A 22,601-nucleotide genomic window follows, 5' to 3' on the forward strand; every position below is an offset into this window, starting at 1 on the left:
ATTATTGCATAATTCTACATAACTTTTAAGAAAAAAAAAATATACCATAGACACCCAATATTGTGGCGTCATATGTTTTCCACGATTCGTCTGGTTCCTGTTGGATTTTGACATACTCGCTCGTTTTGTGGCTAATTTTTCTTGGAGGCCAGTAACATTTTTTTATATCTTTGATGTACCATTTTGCAGGTACAGCGTCTACTTTGTTCTCTTTGTCAAATTTGACAACAAACCATTTTATTTTGTCCATTTATTTTTTTCTATATTATAATGAAATATATATATATCTACATATATTATTTTTCTTATATGACTTTTGTATATTATATTCGACATTTAATTCTTTCTTACATTATTAATTTGTTGCTGTCAAAAAAAGCAGACAATGAAAGCACGACTTACATTAATTACACTAGTTTGCAGCCAAAAATTATTTTAAGCCAGATCAGTATATCTTATAGATTTTTTGTTGCTAAAAACTATGCCGCAAACCAAATGTCACTATAGCACATCAGATTTCCAGAATAATTGAGGTTGAATGTATAAAAAATGGCACTTTTGTGATATTTGGAATTTTTTGTGAGAAATGTGAACGTCATCTGGAAATTCTGATGAATGTCTTGAAAGTATCGTTCAAACCCTATAAAATGCATTTTTGTTCATTTCAATGTCGTATTTTTTTAACCATGTTATGAAGGATTTAAATTCAGAGTTTTGCAAATATTCCGCCTATGATGATGAAATAATGTATATTTATAATTTGCAGTTAGGGCTATTGATACACATACAGTGTAATTTATCATGATAGATTCCACTAAATGTATATTTATATATCTATAGGGTGTCTTATTTATTTCAATTGCCCAATTTCGAATTACTCGACACAAATGTATTCTTAAAAAAAAGTTCTAGACAAAAGTTGTATGATCTAAAAAGGGACAAATAATGATAAAATTAATATTGGAAGAAATTGTTTGTCATAGTTTTTTTAGTCATGCTATGAAAGATTAAAGCTGACATCTCATCAGAATTTCCAGATAATGTTCGACTATTTCACAAAAAATCTCAAATATCGTAAAAAAGTAAAAATTTTTTACAACACATTTAACCTTAATTATTTTAGAAACCTGACGTGCTAGTGAAATTTGGTTTGCGGCATTATTTTCAATAGCCAAAAATCTATAAGAAACACCTGGTCTGGTTCAAAATAATTAAAAAAATCATTATTGTATAAACTAGTGTTATACTTTAATTATGTAAAAGTGGAAATGAAATAAATTGATTTTTGAATGGTAACACAACTAGTTTTTTAGCAATCGTATCTATATTCCACATTTGTAATTCGTCGTCTTGTTTAATTATTACTTTTATGTTAACACGAGTTGATAGACACGGTTTCTTATAAAATTCCCCAACTTTTTTAAATACGGAACCTAATATTACTGATGTTTTCTTGTAACAAGCTATGTTTTTTATTTCTGTAATTGTGCTGTCTTTCAATTCTACAAATCTGTCTGCTTTTTTCGTTATATTAATACAGTAATTCAGGGTTTTTAATTTTTTATATTGAGGAGATGTGCATCCATCAATTAACGAACCTTCATAATGTTCCATTAACAACTCGAAAAAATCGTCTTTAATTATACAATTACTTGGATCAAATATATTTTGCTCTTCGTAAATGCGACGAACCACCTGTTGTAAGGGTTGGTTGTGTTTACGAATTAGACGTTTTAATATTTGAAGAAAATTTTCAAATTCGAATGCACTTATGTTATCTAACGGACCGAACAACCTCACGCAATCGCACAAATGCAAAAGACAGTGGATGCTGTGTGAGATAAAATCTGGCCCGTATAAATTAATCGAATTCTTAATGAAACATTTTATAAGATCTTCAGCATAAGAAACATAGGTGTCAGATGTAGCATAACGTGGACTGATAAGAATCGTACTTGCTACACTTAGTGTTAAGAAATTATGATACATTGCTTTTGGTAATATCTTCCTCAAGACTACTGGACCAGTGTAGAGCAAAAACAATCGAAATTCTGTTGCTTTGTATCTTTTACATTCTACTATAGATCGAGTTTTTCGAGAAAATTCACATGGAATAGATTTTCGTAACATCAATAATTGTTTGGATAAATTGTGAACATGTTGAGCACGTAATTTATACGGAGGTTTTCCAAAAATCCATCCATATCGTTTATGGCATAGAAATCTTTTACATGCACCTAGTAACAGTGCATGCATGTAGTCAATAGGAACATTGTCAATCATATTAAAATTTGGTATTTTTAATAAACTACTTGTACCAATATGGTGTTCAGGCTGTTCTTTATTTCTGAATGAAATGTCAGTCCTCTTAATAAATTCCGTTTCAACGAAACACAGAACATTTTTGTACAAATCTCCTGCTATTATACATTTTGGACAAGAATAATATCCGGAATGCCCCTTAGTGGCCAAAACAAGCGATTTCGCAGGCGTGTCGCAAATTAACATGGAAACTCTAAATTTACAAAGTATAGAATTAATTACAATTCCATTGCTTGATAAATGTGTACATTCGTTTACGAAATCAGATAAAAATTCATCTGGATCTGGTTTATGGTCGCCATGAAACAGTGCCACTAGAAAAACTTTTCTTTTTAGAGCTGACAAAGATTTCAACGAACATAAAATTGGCCAAAAAGTACTATTCGTACTTTTTGATGTCGGAAGTCCATCGATATTCACACTCAAATCCACAGTTTGATCAGTTTGAACTTTTATCGCATGTTTAGCTATAAGGGCATTTAATGAATCAGCAATTCCTAAGTAACAGAACAAGCCTGAGCCCATCGGTTTCATACATAACGTACGAGGTGTTTGTAAGAGAGTTCTAGGATCCTTCGGCAAGAAACATTTTAATGCAGGATGTGTACGCATAACAACTAATAATTTTCCCAAAGACGATAATGTAACACGTTCACTGATTGCCCACTGAGTTAAGCGAGTTGTAAAAGTAATGTCATCATTAATTTCTTGGTCACTTGATGAAATAGTTGATATGCATCGATTATGTGTGCTGATATTCGTATCTTCCGTAAGTATTGTAGGCTCTGTTACTAGTTCATGTTCATCTTCGATAAGATTAAAATTACTTTGATCATTTGCAAAATTCAAGGTTACTGAATTAGATGACGAAGTATCGCTAGCAACATTACTGCACGGACGAATGGCTAACAAATCGGTCGATGTACATGCGTTATCTAAATTTCTATTATCCATAGGCAATGTATCAGCATTTAAAAGCGAGGCATTACTAATTATAGTCAACGATCGTTTGAGTCGTTCACCGGCTTTTCTTAAACATTTCTTATGCTTTAGTTTGTATATTTGTTCCATTTTCTTAATTGTTATAGCTGATTATTTCAAAGTAAATGTTTTTCTACTTACAAATAGTAAGTGATAAGCGCCAACTAAAATAAGAGAAAAATAAACATTTGTAATAAAATTTTAAAATTATATTATGAATATTTCGAAATAAACTGGCCAGTAAATATGCATGTATATAGATGTATGTAAGTGTGTGGATATATATGTATAAGGATACGCGGATGTACTGATGTACAAATAAACGAATGGACGAATGTACGTATGTATGTATAATGTATGTGCACACACACACACACACACGCACGCACGCACGCACGCACGCACGCACGCACGCACGCACGCACGCACGCACGCACGCAGACACACACACACGCACACACACAAAGAAGCACGCACGCACAAACGCACGCACGCACGCACGCACGCACGCACGCACGCACGCACGCACGCACGCACGCACGCACGCACGCACGCACGCACGCACGAACGCACGCACGCACGCACGCACGCACGCACGCACGCACGCACGCACGCACGCACGCACGCACGCACGCACGCACGCACGCACGCACGCACGCACGCACGCACGCACGCACGCACGCACGCACGCACGCACGCACGCACGCACGCACGCACGCACGCACGCACGCACGCACGCACGCACGCACGCAGAGTGAGATGATGATGATGATGAATCGCTATTTATTAGGCGCTCCGGGATTTCTCCCCTCAAGCGCATATACAAAAGAAATAGAATACAAAATGATTAAAATCATAACAATAACAAAAAATAAGTATATCTATAACGAGAGAAAAAAAAATAGAGAAAAAGAGGGATAAAAAAAAATAACAAAATAAAAGAATCGCTATTACTGTACTTGTGGCTGTGTGTTAAGAAGATATTTAAATAAGTCGCACTTGAAAATCCCCTTCGTGGGGGCATTAAGCAGGTCTTGTGGTAAGCTGTTCCATAGTTCGGCCGCGAAACTAATAAACGATTTTTTATATAGTTCCGTCCTACATTGAGGAAGGGACAACGACTTCGGGTGAGATCTTGTATCGCGCACTGCCTTGTCGCCCTTGTAAGTAAAAGCTTGGTACAATGATGTTGGTTTCTTAGAATGAAGGATGGAGTAAGTTAAGTTACCGACAAAATATAGTCGTCTCTGGTGTACCTTTAGCCACTTGAGTTCCTCAAAATAAGGCGTGATATGTTCGTCCCGTTTAGCCTGACAAACAAATCTAACACAGGTATTTAAGGCTCGTTGCAAGCGCGTATTGTGTTCTCTTGTAATGTCAGTGAAAGTTGCGCAACAGTAATCAAAAAGAGGCATGATCAAAGTGCAAACTAACCTTGCACGTAACAGAGGCGGCATAAGATGCTTGCACAACTTAAGCTGGTGTATTGAGGCGTTCACTCTGGAAACAGTTTTTGATACCTGTTCTTTCCAAGAGAGTGTATTTGAGATGGTGACCCCCAGGTATAATACTGACTCTACATACGGTATTATGGTGTCGTCGACAACGATATGATGCAGATCATCTAATGGGAGACCATTAAGATAACGGGCTGTGCCCATGATCATTGCAGTGGTTTTACTTGGATTTAGAGATAGCCTATTCTCCGTCGCCCAGGCTACTATGTTGGAAATGTCCTGATTCACTTTTTGCACAGCCTCAGCCAGGTACTTCAATTCCGTATGGAAGTAAATGCATAGGTCGTCAGCGTAGAAATTGTATTTACAGTATCTCAAAACTTTGCTAAAACCACACAGATATAAAATAAACAATAAGGGTCCAAGTACAGAGCCTTGGGGGACTCCAGTAGTCGTTGTCCTCTCTGTCGACGTCGCACGCGAGACGGGGTCGCGAACCACCTGCCTTCGATCGCAGAGATAGGAGCACATCCAGCGCAGTGCCGAACATGAAAAGCCAAGGCTCCTTAGTTTTTCAATCAATAAATAATGATTTACGTTGTCGAAAGCTTTGGAAAAATCGAAGAAGATTGCGATGGTGACTCTTCTAGCGTCAGCGGCCCGTTTCACGTCTTCAAGAATTCTAATCAGCGCGGTTTGCGTAGAGTGGTCCTTTCTGTAGTCTCCTTGATGAGGTTCCAGCAAAGCATAGTCGTCCAGATAAGCCTTAATTTGTTCGGCCACAATGTGTTCGAGAGCCTTAGAGACGGTACACAAAATGGTGATTGGCCTGTAATCCTTTAATTGCAATGGACTTTTGACCTTTGGTAAGGGCTGTATTATGGCACTTTTCCATAAGATAGGATAGGCTCCATGAGTTAGACTGAAGTTGAATATATGTGTGACCGTTGAAAGAATACATGGCAAAGCTCTTGAGAGAAGTTTCATTGACAGTCCATCCGCACCGACTGCGTCAGACTTGATTCGTGTGATCGCCTTGAGCACTTCCCAGGGCTCGATGTTGCCCAGATAGAACTTGGAGTCATTGTATGTTTCCTCACCCAAGTAGAAAGCTGTGGTATTTTGCACATCCCTATTAGTCCCCGCCGTACCATAAGTGAAAAAGTCCACCAGTTCTTCTGTGGAAAAAAGCAATTTCATTTTTGAGGATTTGTTTTTGATTAATCCTAGATGTTTGAGCCTGTTCCAAATAATATTAGGTTCCCTTAAATCTTGAAAAGCATCCTGGTAATAATTACATTTGGCCTTGCGTACTAGCGATTGAACCTGATTACGTAAGTGCTTGTAGTTGTCGTAGTTTGTGTCACTTTTGCATCGTTTCCACTTTCTCCTAGCCATATTTCTCTCCTTCATTTTGTTCTTGATATCGTTGGTCAGCCAAGGAGCAGGCAAGTGCCTAGGATAGACATTGCGTAGTGGTGCATGCTTATCGAAGCATTCTAAAAGGTAGTCGTTCAGGATGCTAACCTTGCTGTCTATGTCTTCCGCGGTGAATACTGAACTCCAGTCACATTCCGCCAGTTCGTTCCAGAAAGTTTCAGGATTGAATGAGCGAAAATCCCTAGCTGTAATGTGACGCCGCTGAAGACGCTCGACTTTCACTTTGTACGCAATGTCAACCAGGTCATGGGCAGACAAATAACACGCCTCCTGCTGCCCATACGTAACTAATTTGTCAAGATCGTCAATAATGCATAAATCTAACCACGTAGATGATGTACGCGTGTGATGTGTGGGCCCATATGGTACAAGATGGAAACGCATCGCATCCACCAATGAACGGATCTGCTCCGCGTCGAAAGTCCGCGTGTTGAGGTCCGCGTTGAAATCTCCAAAAACGACAGCGTGCCTGTACAGTGCCGATAATTCGGAAAAATCATTGAAGAATTCCTCAATGTAGCCACAGTGCGGTGGCCTGTACACCACGGCCAGTAGAATCTTGGAGTTCCCGTCCATAGAAATTTCAGCTATCAAATATTCTGGTTTGAGAGAGAGAGAGAGAGAGAGAGAGAGAGAGGAAGAATATATTTATCATTGCATATTTTTCATAGCAAATAAGATGTTTGTAATTGAATTTATAAAAGATGATTAGGTTAAATACTATTAGGTTAAATACAACGTTTCTAACAATTCCTAGGACAATCTGTCAATTAATTGCAAAGAAAATGCGAGATTATTCTATCGAAAAATTCTTTCCTTCGGAATGTTCCAGAAAAAATTGACATGTGACGAATCGTTTCGTTTTCGCAGTCAGTGCTATCACTTTTATTTATTTATATATGTCGAATCTCGTCAAATTAAATATGCTCTTCAATATTTTCCGCCAACATTCACCTTATTATGTGCAATTATATGCCTTAAATAAGCTCTGTTCCCGGTTTATCTGTCTAAGACACAAGCAATGACGATTTGTCGGACGGCGCACTGTTGCGGTGCACGTGTAACAAGCGACTAGCGAGCTCGTGTTGGGTCGAGTGCGCATACCGCGTTAACGCCATCTTACGCGTCATTGAACCGGGAAGATTTGAATATTAAATATTAATAGTTTGCATTTGTACAGTTTTATCTCATTATAAATAATTATAAATAAAAGATTGATGTTTTTTATGTTATATATATATATATAAATAGATCATAATATTAAATAAAAATAACTATAATTTTAGAAAGAGAGACGTTGGGACCAAGTTGTAAAATTGAATATATTTTGAATTTAATGATGGAAATTTGCATGTTTTGAATTGTTTATTGATGTTGCTCAGTGTTGTTCTAATTAATAAGAATGCTGTTGAAAGATTTTGTTATGATAGATGTTTCACATGATTATGAAACATTGTAAATTCTGTTAATATTTAATTGTAAATGTTAATGTCATCATTATACATCGAGCTCGATTATTGTGTTATTAATTGTATATGTTTTTATATTGTTAACATAACGTTTTAAAGCATAATTTATAATTAGAAAAAGATATATTGTTATTATAGCTTGAGTCATATTTTATAGGTCATATTTTAAACTTTTTTTAACATTTAAGAATTCTATAATTAAGCAAATATGTTTATGCATATAAAAACTGTAGTGTCAAAGACATTTATTGGCATTATTTCATGATTTGAATTTTTCTAGTATTATATTAATATCTCATTGAAATGTTTTGTGATATGAAGAAGAAATAAGATATATATATGTATATATATATATATATATCTTCATATCACAAAACATTTCAATGAGATATTAATATAATACTAGAAAGATTCAAATCATGAAATAATGCCAATAAATGTCTTTGACACTACAGTTTTTATATGCATAAACATATTTGCTTAATTATAGAATTCTTATATATATATATATATATATATATATATATATATATATATGTGTGTGTATGTGCGTGTTTGTCGGATTGTGTGATAACAGAGTGAGAAAAAAAATAGACAAGAGAGAGCGAGATAAACCTGATTATCCAAGCTTTGATGATAGATTACATCAGCCTTATTGCGTATGTAGATTTGAATGATCGTATTTGCGTTTGATCCGTGATATACTTAAAATGTACAGTAATATATTTAAACAGTGTAGTCGAAACGATATGAATAATAGCGAGGTCTCTTCAAGCGCAATGTAAAAATCGGCCATATTCATCACTTTTATTTTCGTCGTTAATCGCCAAGGTTGTAGTGCATTTTCCGTAACACCGGAATTGCGTAAAATCGGACGCAAAGAAAAAAAGAACAGCGTGAAAACAAAACAATATCAAGCACCGTTGTAATTACGCAGCAAAATACTCGCGGTGAAGACGGCGCCAGAAGCTCGAACTATATAGGCGTACCGACGTGTTTAAAGCCATCTACTCGCGTGCATTTAATTAACGCGGTTATTAATATGCGGATGCTGATGTGTTGCATACCGTTTCTTAGAGCGATGCAAACTGGATAGAATTTACGAGCGCGAAGAAAAGATTTAAGTTGTTTGAAATCCTTAGTTTTTTATGCGTTCCTCTTTTATACGAAGCCACATATATACATCAAATAACTGTTTTTTTTGTTCTATTTTTGCGATCGCTTAATGAAAAGTAAGATAAAACGAGCAATAATAACGTTTCTCTCTCTTGCTTTTCAATACTTATTACTCCAAGATTATGAGTACTTATAGTTAAGTAGTGCGGTTTTAAAAGAGCAAATGTCAAATTTTCAAAGCGTATAATATATATACATATTGCATGTTGTATAAATTTTAATTTTTGTACATAAATAATATAGATAGCTTCAAAATTTTTACGCATGCTTTTTCAGAATCAAGTGAATCAATGTTAAACTTTAGTATTCCTCTGCGTTTATCTAGTTTATTATCGACATCCTTTTGTACTATTTTAATGAAAATACCATTTCAATGAAATTCACTGAGCTTTCATCAATATAAATGTCAATAAATATTTTATTATAAAACTACATATACATAATATTATATTTTATACCTTATATTGCAGCGATACGTTATATAATGCGCGGTATCTTAAATATTATACATTTCTCATACAAACAAAACAATTCTGTTAGTCTTTTATATTTGTACGAATCTTGTTCTTGTTCAAATAAATAGCCAATATCGTGTTTTATATCGTTAAATTTGCAGGATACGATAATTGTTAGTACAATTATTGTTAGTACGCGATTCCGTCTCTCTTTTACATTTATATTATTACTGTGATAAAATGTATAATATATATGGCAACATATTTTATTATAAAACCATATACACAAAATATTATATTTTATACATTATATTGTAGTAATGGCATGTGGTTTCTTAATCCTACATTACTCGCGTGGTTTCTTTTAACATAATTATTCGCGTAGAGTATACTTTATATTCCAACATTATATCTCAATTTTTATTGTTTTTTTTTTATGATTTACTTACTAATTAAATAAAGATTGATAATATTTTATATGCCTTTTGGATAAAGATAAGCGCAAAAGTTCTTCCTTAATTGTGAAAAAATTTTTTTGCAGCATTCGAGCTATAAAAAAGTTTTACTCTGTGAATTTAACAAATTTCTAAAGCTAATGTGTATTTTACATTCCATATGAGTAACGTAGGACTACATATATTTCTAAATAGCGATTTTATTCGTTTTTCACATTTTCATTGTTCTTCAAATAAATAGCTTGCATCGTTAAGCATATTTTGTATATACATACCTCGTAAAAAAAACAAAGTGGTATAGTATTATACCTCGAAATAACACCCTGTACATACTGTTTATAAAATGCGTAATACTACAAAAAAGCGTGATATCCGTACAAAATTACCTTTTTTAAAAAAAAGTTAAAGAAACGCGCCAAGTACACGCATAGTAGTGTGTTACCTCGAAAAAAAAAACAGTGGTAGTATTATACCTTAAAAAAATCTAAAAGTAACAAGTGGTAGACATAATTTTATTATTTAATCAAGACGCTTATATTATAAGCATCTAAAATTACATCAATTTAAAAATGACTAAGAATCGTTGGTCGAAATGGGGTGACGATTCGTCACGACGAGTATATTCGCTGTTACGATTATAATCATTGCCAGTTACAGTCAATAACAATGCTTAATTGTATTTATTATTCTCACTGGCAAAGCAAATGTTACTTATTCGGTTTGAATTTACACCGTTGACTGAAAAATCAGTGTTCCATCTTACATTGTTATTGCGATGAATATTGCCACATGCCTCGGTGGTCGAATTGGTACGACGCCCGCACGGAATGAGGGAGGTTTCAGGTTCGAACTCTGGCTGAAGTAATATTTTTCGCAATAAATTTTATTATTTAATCAAGACGCTTATATTATAAGCATCTAAAATTACATCAATTTAAAAATGACCAAGAATCGTTGGTCGAAATGGGGTGACGATTCGTCACAACGAGTATAATCGCTGCTACGATTATAATCATTGCCAGTTACAGTCAATAACAATGCTTAATTGTATTTATTGTTCTCACTGGCGAAGCAAATGTTACTTATTCAGTAGTATTTTTATTTCAAAAAAATTATAACTCAAGTGATACACATCACAAAATTACGTTACCTTATCAAAAATGAGTCGTGCTTCAAGTGATCTATTACAATTACAAAAAAGAAATGATATCTCTTTTTAAATTACAGCGCCAACTACAGAGAGAACATACACTGAGATAAAAAATTTGTCAATTCCAAGAAATATTTAGTTCGATACGTTCAACTAAACATTTTAGTTAGCTAACTAAACATTAGTTGAATTAATTAATTCTTGATTAAAAATACGAAATAAATTGTTGAAACAACTAATATTTAGTTAACTAACTAAAATGTTTAGTTGAACATATCGAACTAAATATTTCTTGGGATTAACAATTTTTTTTCTCAGTGTATTTTTCGAGATACAAAGATTACGGTCTACCACTTGTTACTTAAGTTTTTTCGAGGTAAAAAATTACAGAGGTAATAATACAAAATACAAATATTTTATTAAAATATTTAAACCCAACAAAGGAATACAAGGTATTTAAATACAAAGTTTATATATGTATTTTAAAAGATTAAATCGCATCGCAAAGAATTACAGAGGTAACAGTACAATATTAAAACATTTTATTAAAATACAACCGCAACAAATTCAAATATCAGATCCGGATTTCAAACTGCAGGAATTTTTCCTCTCAATCCAGACGTTTTTCACGAAATTGATTTCTTGCCCGGTCATGTTACTGATAGAGAATGTAGTGGAAAAGACCTATCACGGCCAAGATTGTCAACCGAAAACGGTATGCCCAGGGCCTCAAGCCCAAACATCAGCAACGATGACATTCCCCTCGCTGAGGTCCTTAAAACCATTCGAGCGTTTCCGAAAGCGGGCGAAAGGCAGGTCACGAAAAGAGCACGAAAACGCAAGAAGACTGCAATTCTGACTGACGCCAACGAAGTAGACGCACTGATGGAAGAGCAAACACATAAATCCAAAAAAACCAACAAGAATGTGAGGAAAAAGCCTTCCAAGAAGCAGCCAGCTCGCAAACAACGTGGACGCCCGAGAAAAGTTGTTCGTTCTGATGATGACTAAAGCACTTCTTAATCATTTTTTGTCCTTTTTATCTTGTTTCATGTAAAGTTTGGTCAATAAATACGTTTTCAGAGTAAATTAATGTTGTGAATTTTGAATAAAGTCATTAAAACGGGATAGAACAGGAGTGTCACGATTTGCCCCGTACTCTGTCACGTTTTACCCCAGTATCGGGGTAATTCGTGACACGAGACATGGTAAAACATTTTGTGTTGTACTCTAAAAGCAACGTAATAAAAAAAATCAAATAAATTTTTTTTTTAAACTAGAGAGTTGAACATTAAAAAACAACTGTCAGTTGTTTTTTTTTATCTATAACAGTGTTCTCAGAAAAAATTGGTAAACGCGAAATGTCACGATTTGTCCCGGTCTCCCCTATATTAATCATTTTTAATCAATTATTTATTTATAAATTTTCAAGAATCTATGAAATTTAAAATTAGAAAAAATCAATATATTTTTTTAACTGAAGTACTGTAGGTAAGTGTGATTTATGTATTCATTAATTATCTTTCTTAAATAAATAAGTTTTCGATAAAAAAAATCCCTCAAAACAAAATCACACCCCTAATATGTTATATATGTGAGCGTATACGTCAAAATAAGCAAACCAATCAAGTTATTTTTGTTGGTTCTATCAAAATTTTTTCCATGTATATTTCGAAGATTTTTATTACTACCGTTGTTAAGAATCCCGCACGGTATTCTTATGCGTATATTGACCGCGATGCTTCGCGGAGTTAAGTGGGCTTTACGGGCGCTATCGATCGTTTTTAGGATTATCGACCGCGCGTTACCAAGCGGGACTCCCGGCGGTGAACGCAGAAAAATGCGTTACACGCATCACTTCCGCAAGGATCGTCAAACAGTCGTGTCGTGTATTGTACTCGTGGACAAATAAATTACGTATATTAAAAATAAAGAGGGAGCAGTCATTTTCCCTCGACCACGTAGCTTCGAAGCATTCTTCCTGCGGTATACACGTGGTGGGTAACATACCCGGCGTACCAAGACGCTACAACAAAATTTGGTCCTTCGAGCCGGATAACAAGACGTCTGCCATTGTCTGCAAAGCTCTCTCGATCTTTTGAGACGAAGGACATTCCACGACACGAGCATTCCACGAGGCTTCACACGGAGAAGCAAAATCATACGGCAAGATATATAAGGCATTTGAGAGCTCGAGCTTGTAATCTTATCGGCGAGCCCCGATCCTCGCGGGCGCTGCGGCGCCAAAATAGTACCTTTTCGTTCAAAATAACTTTTAACCGAAAGTATACAACCGATTTTAATGTTCAGGGTCTTAAATTAAAGCTTATAAAATTCCTCAGAAATCTGTCATGATCGATTTTTGATAAACGTTTTTTCTTTCTTTTTATTTACGTGTAAATATGAAAAAAACAGAAATTTTCGTAGTTTCAAGATCGCGATATACATATAAACTTTGAACAATCACTCGGAATTTTAAACAATTTGTTACAAATTGATATTTGATTTAAATTTACAAAAAGAATCGATTGCAAATTAATCGAATGCACCAATGTGTGTGCAGAACATATATTACTCTGCGATTAACAAGTCCTGGGCTTCTTTATCGATAATGCTATCCTTAGTTTTCCAATTTTTATTTTGTCTGATGCTACCTATAAATGGGTCAGAAGAAATCAATAATTTATGTATTATGTCAGCATTAGTAGCACCTCGATTACACTTCCGGGTATTATATTCGCAAAAGCGTTTGAAGTCCTTGTTTCTCGCTTCTTGAGCTTCTTCCGTCAATTGGCCAATAGGAAGAAGAGCCGATTTAATGACTTTTCCGCCATGCACCAATATTTTATGCACAGATGAAGGCATATAATACCAAGGATATAGATCTACGTAAATCTTGGCTGTTTCTAGTGCATATGCGTCAAATTTACAAGAATTAATTTTTTTCCCGCAAGCCATTGTCTGGAGAATAATACTAAATCTCTTTATCAGTATTTGATTAATGCCTGTAATCATTGATGTTAATTGTGGATCTCGAAAAAATCTACGTGCAGTATTGCCGTCGTTCGATGTTCCAGAACCATGTTTCGGTACATCTACAATCAAACCCATATGCTCTTTAAAACCTCTTTGGATTCTTTGTTTTGCATTTTTCACTTGGTCTTTCTGTTCGGGAGTTGTTGCCGTCCATTTTTTAAATTGTAGGCGATACGCTATATGAAGAAGGCACTCCATAAAACGTATCCACGCGTGTAAAGTGGAAAGGCCAAATTGGAAATTGGCAACGATTTCATGTTTTTGTCTTACTTGATCCAAATTATTCATCTTAGAGGGATTGGCTCCGCATATATAGCACGTTGATGCTGACGCAGTATTAGAGAGAGCTTGACAGACTTTGCCATCTACCATTGTGAGCAACATTTTATGATACACCAAGAAATTAACGCCATTTATTGTAATAGATGTTGGCTCAAGGTAATTAATTTCATCTTGTAAGGACCTCACTTCTGCCCTAGTTTTATCTGGCGTTTCTTTCGCATATTTAAATTGTATTGGTCTACAATACCTAGGAGAAGCAGGATGAGGATTCTTCCATAGTACCGAAGTCGAAGATTCAGATTCCAAACATATTGGAACCAGCGAAACCATAAAAATACTTTCATCCGATATACAATCATCAGCGAATTTCTGTTTATATTGTCCCTGATCAGAAGCCCCATCACATCCCCATTTTGTGATTAACGTTAACGACACAGATTGCTCTTTTTCAAAATTGACAGGAACAACATTTTGCACTTGCAGTATTCGTGATGCTGTATGGTCTAATAAGGCTTGTAATTTAATTTTGACACCCGTTTCCGTGATACCAAATGCTGCTTCTGCAGGGTAGCACTGCTTTTTTGCGAAAGAAAGTTGTTTATATGGAACCAAAATATCTGCATTCCGCTGTTTTATTTGTGATCGAATTGTTTCATATTGATATTTTGTCAATTTTACGTCTTCTATTAGCGCTATAGCTTCAGTTTCCGAAAACGGAATAATTTCATTTTTTTTTAAGCTTTCAATGTTATCATCAGTTTTAAGTAACAGGTCGTTTATCATATTTGCTATTTTAGTCTTGCCACTATCGCGCAAGTTTTGTAAAAAGGCAAGTTCAATTTCAGTTTCTGAATATTTTTCGCAAATTAACTGGATTTTTCTTCTTTTTGTTGATGCAGAGCATTCGTCAAAATCGTCTCGAGATGGTCTTCCACACTTTCTGGTTTCCAAATTTACGGTAAAATAGGATTGTAACCAGGTTGTATTATTTTTTTCAAATATTTTGTCTCGATAAAATGCTGCCTTTCTTCTCTTTTCGAATGCAGGCATGAAATAACGACAAAGCTTGTCGCGTACAACATCGATTCCTTCATCATTTAGTTCGAACTTTGTACAAACATAATTTACTAATGAATCTACATTAGCTTCCTTGTCCCTAAGTAAAATGTCAGAAAAAAATTTATTTTTAACCTTAATGTTATTCATTATTTTTAATTTAATTATAGTATAATGAAACAAACTGTAATGAAGTGTAAACTATAAATGTTAAACTATAAACTATAAGTGTACTATAAATAAACTAAGCTAAGACTAAATTGTACGTAAACTAAACAGTATACTAAATTTATATGTAACGAACAATAAACTAAAATAGCTTAAGTAACTATAATATAGGAACAAAACTTAGAAGCTAAGATCTATAAACTAAATTGTCAATTACTGAATTTTCAACGGAAATGAATTACTTTTACGAAATGAGTAATAACTAAAATAAACAAATTTTATATATAATATATATATATATCTATTTATTACGTAATAAGTACAAAAGTGGAACTTGTTACACAAACAGTTGTTTCTACATTGATTAGCTTAATAGAAATTCATTTGAAGCGATATTAGGTTGCAAGTCTATAATCAAGAGAAGCCTATAAAACATTTGTAAATAAGAAATCTCGCATGTATTAGTCAAGCTAAACGCATAATTGACGGAAGAAGCTCAAGAAGCGAGAAACAAGGACTTCAAACGCTTTTGCGAATATAATACCCGGAAGTGTAATCGAGGTGCTACTAATGCTGACATAATACATAAATTATTGATTTCTTCTGACCCATTTATAGGTAGCATCAGACAAAATAAAAATTGGAAAACTAAGGATAGCATTATCGATAAAGAAGCCCAGGACTTGTTAATCGCAGAGTAATATATGTTCTGCACACACATTGGTGCATTCGATTAATTTGCAATCGATTCTTTTTGTAAATTTAAATCAAATATCAATTTGTAACAAATTGTTTAAAATTCCGAGTGATTGTTCAAAGTTTATATGTATATCGCGATCTTGAAACTACGAAAATTTCTGTTTTTTTCATATTTACACGTAAATAAAAAGAAAGAAAAAACGTTTATCAAAAATCGATCATGACAGATTTCTGAGGAATTTTATAAGCTTTAATTTAAGACCCTGAACATTAAAATCGGTTGTATACTTTCGGTTAAAAGTTATTTTGAACGAAAAGGTACTATTTTGCCCCGCGGCGGTTGCATTGGCGCGTGCCAAAAAAAAAAAAATTCCACGAGGCCGTTTGAGACCATCAAGGCGGAAGCGGTATAGCATTCGTACCGCTGCGAGCACCGAGAAGGGTCTTCAAGTGGCGGCGGTTTCCAAGAACGACGCTTCCCGTACGGAAAGGACAGCACGCTTACAGATAGACAAGGACACCGCGTTTGCAGGGAGAAAAAGACAGCATGCTTCCGGAGACACAAGGCCATCGCATCTAAGAGCGACAAGGATAGCGCGCGAGCGCCCCGACCATTGCGTTAGCCGTATCAGCGCGGCATAATTGCGAAGTAAGGGAGGCTGTTTTATTTTGTGTGCAGTTGCGGTGCCAACCAAAAATTTTTTTTCTTTTGATTCGATCTCGTCATTAGTTCGCGTGCGTCTCAGTCAACCGAAATAGAAAATGAGTAACGAGGAAAACATAGTCTCTCTCAAAAAGCGCCGAGCCACAGTACGAGGCTCATGTACTCGTATCCAAACGTTTGTTGAATCAATCGCGCCCGAGGTAGTCACGCCGTCGACAATAGCGCAACTCGAGGAACGCCGGCTCAAATTAGAGCATTACTGGTCAGAGTACGAATCTATACAAAAGAAAATAGAGACATTAGATGAAAGCGAATCGGTCAATCGCGGGGGCTTCGAAGATGCCTTTTATTTATTATCGGCGCGCATTCGCGAGCTTACGAATATTCAGGCACGTAGCAGTGTGACCCTTTCCACAAGCCCCAGGGTATCTAATGCATCCGAGTCGCGTTTACAAGTAAAATTACCCAAGCTAAATTTACCTGAGTTTTCGGGAAACTACGAGGATTGGTTCCCATTTTTCGACACCTTTAACGCCCTCATACACACGAGTGATGAACTAGACGACGTACAAAAGTTACATTATTTACGCGCCTCCTTAAAGGGGGATGCAAAAAATATTATCGGCGCGTTGGAAATTTCAGCCGTAAATTATCAGGTCGCGTGGAGGTTACTCAAGGAACGGTATGATAACAAGCGGGTAATCACTCAAAGCCATATTCGAGCTATCATAGATCTGCCTTCCATGACGCGAGAGAACGCGTGCGAGATGCGTCAAATCGCGGACGGTGCGTCAAGGCACATAAACGCCCTTAAGGCATTAAAAAGGCCCACGTCTCACTGGGACGATCTCCTCATCTTCTTGTTGAGCAGTAAACTCGATACCGTGTCTATGCGAGAATGGCAGAATTTGCTGATCACCACGGAACTGCCCACATTCAAACAATTTTTGGATTTTGTAACTCATCGCAGTCAAATGTTGGAGGTTTCGGGAAAGCCCAATTCTACTACAGCCAAGGCTGAGGCACATTCCTCTGCAAAAACGAAACGTCAAGCTGCCTGCGCAGCATCTGTTAAGTTCAGGTGCACCCATTGCAAGGAGGAACATTCAATATATTTCTGTCCCAAGTTTTTAGCACTTACAGTTCATCAGAGGATAGCAGAGGTACGTAAAGCTAAATTGTGCGCAAATTGTCTGCCATCGACGAGCCGTAACGCTGGCAAATGCGTCTCTGGAACCTGCAAGACATGCAAGATGAAACACAACACATTATTGCACCTCGACACAAGTACCGCCGATTCGCAGGGGCGGGACGAGAAGTCACAAAGTATTGAAGCATCGACGACCTCATCCACAACAGTGGTCACGCACGGTTTTAGTTATTGCTACGACGAACATATTATGCTGGCAACGGCAGTCATCTACGCATTCGATGACAAGGAATCGCGCAAGCCATGTCGCATATTGTTGGATTCTGGTTCGCAAGCAAATTTTATCTCTAAAGGCTTCCTAGACGTACTCAATATCAAGGCGAAGGATTCTAATATTTCCATTTCAGGGATAAACAACATGGCAACTACGTCTTCGCAAATAGCACAGATACAACTGCAGTCACGTATTAACTCATTCAGCGCCAAGATCAATTGTTTCGTCACCGACAGGGTGACTGACAAAATACCCTCTTTTACTTTAAAAAGAAGCGCATTTGATATTCCACGAAGTATTGAGCTGGCCGACCCTCAGTTCCACGTATCGTCTGACATTGATATCCTGATTGGCGCGGAGCTGTTCTGGCAGATTCTCTGCGTAGGACAAATTAAGAACTCTCCGGGACATCCAACTTTACAGAAGACACGTTTTGGTTGGATCCTTGCGGGGCGAGCCGCACAATCATCCCAATCTACAAAGCGCATCCAGGCTTTCGCAGCGTCGATATCTAATGCCCAGCTTGACGAACAATTTAGTCGCCTCCGGAAAATGGAGACAATAGAAGGCACAAGAAATCTTACTACAGAAGAACTGGCCTGCAAACAACATTTCGTAAATACAATAGAGCGATCGGCTGAGGGCAGGTACATGGCATGCCTTACTTTCAAGAAGCAAGTCGAGCCTAAATTTAAAAATACAAGAGACATCGCGCTTAAGCGCCTACACGGATTAGAAAGAAGATTTACACGTGATCCGGCGTTAAAAATACAATACACACGATTCTTGGACGAGTACCGTGCATTAGGCCATATGAAGCAAGTGACCAATTGGAGTAAAGATGAGCAAGAAGTTTTCTACTTACCTCATCATTGTGTGTTTAAAAATGCAGCGGATCGCTCTAAGATTCGCGTGGTATTTGATGCGTCCTGTAAGGATAGCACCGGAACATCCCTCAACGATATGCTCTTAACGGGGCCAGTCATCCAACAAGATCTCATGTTCATTCTGGTCAGATTCAGAACCTTTCGATACGCCTTTGTAGCTGACATTATTAAAATGTATCGTCAGATACTCATCCACCCTTCGCAAACTCGATATCAGCGAATCTTATGGAGAGATGACCGCACTGCAGATGTAGAAACATACGAATTAATTACCGTCACATACGGCACATCGTCCGCATCGTTTATAGCAACAAGATGTTTGAAACAGTTGGCAGAGACGTATCACGGTAAATATCCCGTGGCAGCATCCCACATAAGAAGAGACTTCTATATGGACGACTTGCTCACGGGTGCAGATTCAATAGCTCAAGCAAGGAAGGCACGCGACGAGATAATTCAGTTGTTACGAAAAGGAGGTTTCGATTTGAGCAAGTGGGCTTCTAACTGCCCCGAACTGTTGGGTCAGGTGACCAGGTGTGCTGGTTCCGATAGGCGAGGATAAGGATTCCTCCGTATTGGGGATCCATTTGAATCACGCCCAGGACACATTCTATTTCTCCTGCAAAATTGGCGAACATCCAGCAGTGATATCGAAACGCAAGATTCTATCAGAGTTATCCAGTTTGTTTGATCCGTTAGGTTTAGTAGGACCTGTACTTGTATTAGCAAAATTAATCATGCAGGATCTTTGGCAGGCAGACATCCACTGGGATGAGTCGGTTCCCCCTAACATTGATTTGCGTTGGAAAAATCTGAGACTTCAAATACCTATTATAAATCAGTATGCTATTCCGCGCTGCGTCCGCTACAGTACAAGACCAGGACACACACACTTACATGGTTTTTGTGATGCGAGTGAGCGGGCATACGGCGCTTGTATTTACATACGAACGCAAATTGAATCTAATAAATTTCGAGTAGAGCTTCTATGCTCCAAATCCCGGGTAGCTCCCATTAAAAGTCAATCGTTGCCACGTCTCAAACTGGCAGCAGCCGTACTGTTAGCGCAATTGGTCGATAAGACAAGCGAAGCCATCCACGTAGACAATATACCCATATTCCTTTGGTCGGATTCAACGATAACTCTAACTTGGATTTCGTCACCATCACGCAAGTGGACAGTTTTCGTGGCAAATAGGGTCGGAGAGGTGCAGCGTCTTACGAGGGTCGATAGCTGGCGCCACGTCTCATCCGCCAATAACCCTGCCGATATACTGTCAAGAGGCCAAAACCCCGGTGATTTGCTGAGTGCTGATTTGTGGTGGCACGGGGCACCCTTCTTGATAGAAGTAGAGCAGAAATGGCCAAACAGCAACTTCAATAGGTTAGAACCCGCGCCGGAACTACGGAGAGTCGCAGCTGCGGTGGCCGCCATAGGCCAATCAGACATCGAAGAGCTATTATGCAAATGTTCAAACCTGAGCAAGGCATGCATTCTGGCGTATTGCCTTAGATTAGGCAAGGTGCACAATCGAAACACATCAGAACATTCATCTCGCTTTCCGAGTGCCGTTTCGCGTTGGATATCATGTGCAGAGAAATTCAAAAACGATCGTTTCCCAGTGAGTACAGGGCATTATCAAAAGATGAGACTATATACCCGTCCAGCTCGTTGCTTTCCTTATCCCCATTTTTGCACACTGACGGGCTGATTCGAGTAGGAGGCAAGTTGAGGGAATCGGATTTAAATTTCGACGCTTCACATCCTATACTATTACCGCGCGAACATATTCTAACGAAGCGAATTATAGAACAGGAGCACATAAGAAACGCTCACGCCGGCATACAAGCCACCATGGCCACAATAAGACAACGCTTTTGGCCGTTATCATTGCGATCGACTACGCGAAAAATAGTGCACAAATGTATAACTTGCTTTAAAGCTAAACCGTCCCTTTCAGAGGTTGTGATGGATTCTTTGCCGGCCGGGCGTGTGACAGTATCACGACCGTTTTATCATTGCGGCGTCGATTACACAGGCCCGGTAATGATACGAGAGGGAAAACGACGCAACGCGCGTTCTCTCAAGGCGTATATATCAATATTCGTATGTTTTGCCACGAAGGCAGTGCACATTAAACTAGTAAGCGATTTAACTTTAAACGCGTTTATCGCGGTTCTTAAGCGATTCGTGGCGCGTAGAGGTAAACCAGAATATATATATTTGGACAATGGGATCACCTTCGTGGGGGCCCAGGGTCAGTTAAAACAATTCTATGAATTTTTAAAAGATGACAAAGTACAGTCGGAAATACAGCATTTCGTTCGCGAACAACAATTTTCATGGAGCTTCATACCACCAAATGCTCCGCATTTCGGGAGCTTGTGGGAGGCTGCAGTTAAGTCCGCTAAATATCATTTAAATCGAATAGTCGGTAAAGCGAACTTAACATTTGAGGAGTTAGCGACGGTATTATGCGAGATCGAAGCGATTTTAAATTCGAGACCGCTCACCCCACTCAGTGAAGATCCCAACGACCTGAATTACTTGACACCCGGGCATTTCTTGGTTGGCGCCCCATTGAACAGCTTCCCTTGCGAGGATTTGACCGACGAAAATGAAAATCGACTCGTGCGTTGGCAAAGAGTTGAACAAATGAGACAACACTTCTGGCGCAGATGGAGTGTCGAGTATTTGCATACGTTGCAAGAAAGAAACAAGTGGAAGACCAATAAAGGTCAACAGTTAAGAGTAGATCAAATCGTGCTATTAAAACAGCAGGGCTTAGCTCCTATGCAGTGGCTGATCGGTCGTATAGAGAAAACACACGCGGGTCCAGATGGACAAGTGCGAACTGCTACGGTTAGAACGGCGTCAGGAAAATTTGTAAGGCCGCTAACAAAAATCGCGATATTACCCTTAAATAATTAGTATAGCTTTTCACAGTTCTTATACTTGCTATGTTTGTTATTATTAATCACTACCTTATAGTTAAATTACCTTAGGATACAATTACAAGTTTGAAGTAAGGCAATGCATTGATTCTCGTAACGCGTTGCCTATGTGCGACCATCATAGTTTGCGTCCACCCTTTTTTATTTTATTTTTTATGCAACATGCTGAATGTTGTTTTGCTTCATTTTTCTTTTGTTTTTGTTTGATTATAGTCCAGCCCTGGCGAGGAGAGCAACAGACTCATTAACCGTGTCCGATTATTAATAGAACGCTAGTCGTTACTTTAGGATTGTATTGAAAGCATATCCTTTCAAGGGCGGGCAGGATGTTAAGAATCCCGCACGGTATTCTTATGCGTATATCGACCGCGATGCTTCGCGGATAAGTTAGTGGGCTTTCACGGGCGCTATCGATCGTTTTTAGGATTATCGACCGCGCGTTACCAAGCGGGACTCCCGGCGCTGAACGCAGAAAAAAGCGTTACACGCATCACTTCCGCAAAGATCGTCAAACAGTCGTGTCGT

The 22,601-nt window shown here is 37.5% G+C and overlaps 3 protein-coding genes across 8 annotated transcripts in view; all 3 read right to left on the reverse strand.

Annotated features, from left to right (window-relative positions):
• The window catches only part of LOC143905464 (uncharacterized), a 249,609-nt gene that overhangs the window by 2,231 nt on the left and 224,777 nt on the right, over nt 1-22,601 (reverse strand). Inside the window, exons 1-3 of one of the 6 annotated variants that reach the window (XM_077420892.1) lie at nt 7,155-7,328; nt 3,445-3,467; nt 46-260 (exon numbers count right to left, since the gene is read on the reverse strand). The exons of 4 other annotated variants lie outside the window; for them this stretch is intronic. In XM_077420892.1, the coding sequence (XP_077277018.1) occupies nt 46-250 (205 nt within the window). In that variant the 5' untranslated portion in view covers nt 251-260; nt 3,445-3,467; nt 7,155-7,328. Of the gene's footprint in view, nt 1-45; nt 261-3,444; nt 3,469-7,094; nt 7,329-22,601 lie in introns of those variants that run through there. One more of the 6 variants, XM_077420891.1, reaches the window with a different exon arrangement.
• LOC143905462 (uncharacterized) lies at nt 286-3,431 on the reverse strand. Its single transcript, XM_077420884.1, has one exon. It carries the CDS (start codon nt 3,391-3,393, stop codon nt 1,249-1,251), a length of 2,145 nt encoding a protein of 714 aa, XP_077277010.1. The 5' UTR covers nt 3,394-3,431; the 3' UTR covers nt 286-1,248.
• LOC143905467 (uncharacterized) lies at nt 5,784-7,083 on the reverse strand. Its single transcript, XM_077420901.1, has 2 exons — nt 6,059-7,083; nt 5,784-5,938 (listed from the first exon to the last, which is right to left on the reverse strand). Coding segments are annotated over exons 1-2 (720 nt in total). The 5' UTR covers nt 6,777-7,083; the 3' UTR covers nt 5,784-5,936.

This window comes from Temnothorax americanus, unplaced genomic scaffold (assembly GCF_048541705.1).
Source record: "Temnothorax americanus isolate GAGA-0224 unplaced genomic scaffold, ASM4854170v1 Scaffold61, whole genome shotgun sequence".
Lineage (NCBI taxonomy): Eukaryota > Metazoa > Arthropoda > Insecta > Hymenoptera > Formicidae > Temnothorax > Temnothorax americanus.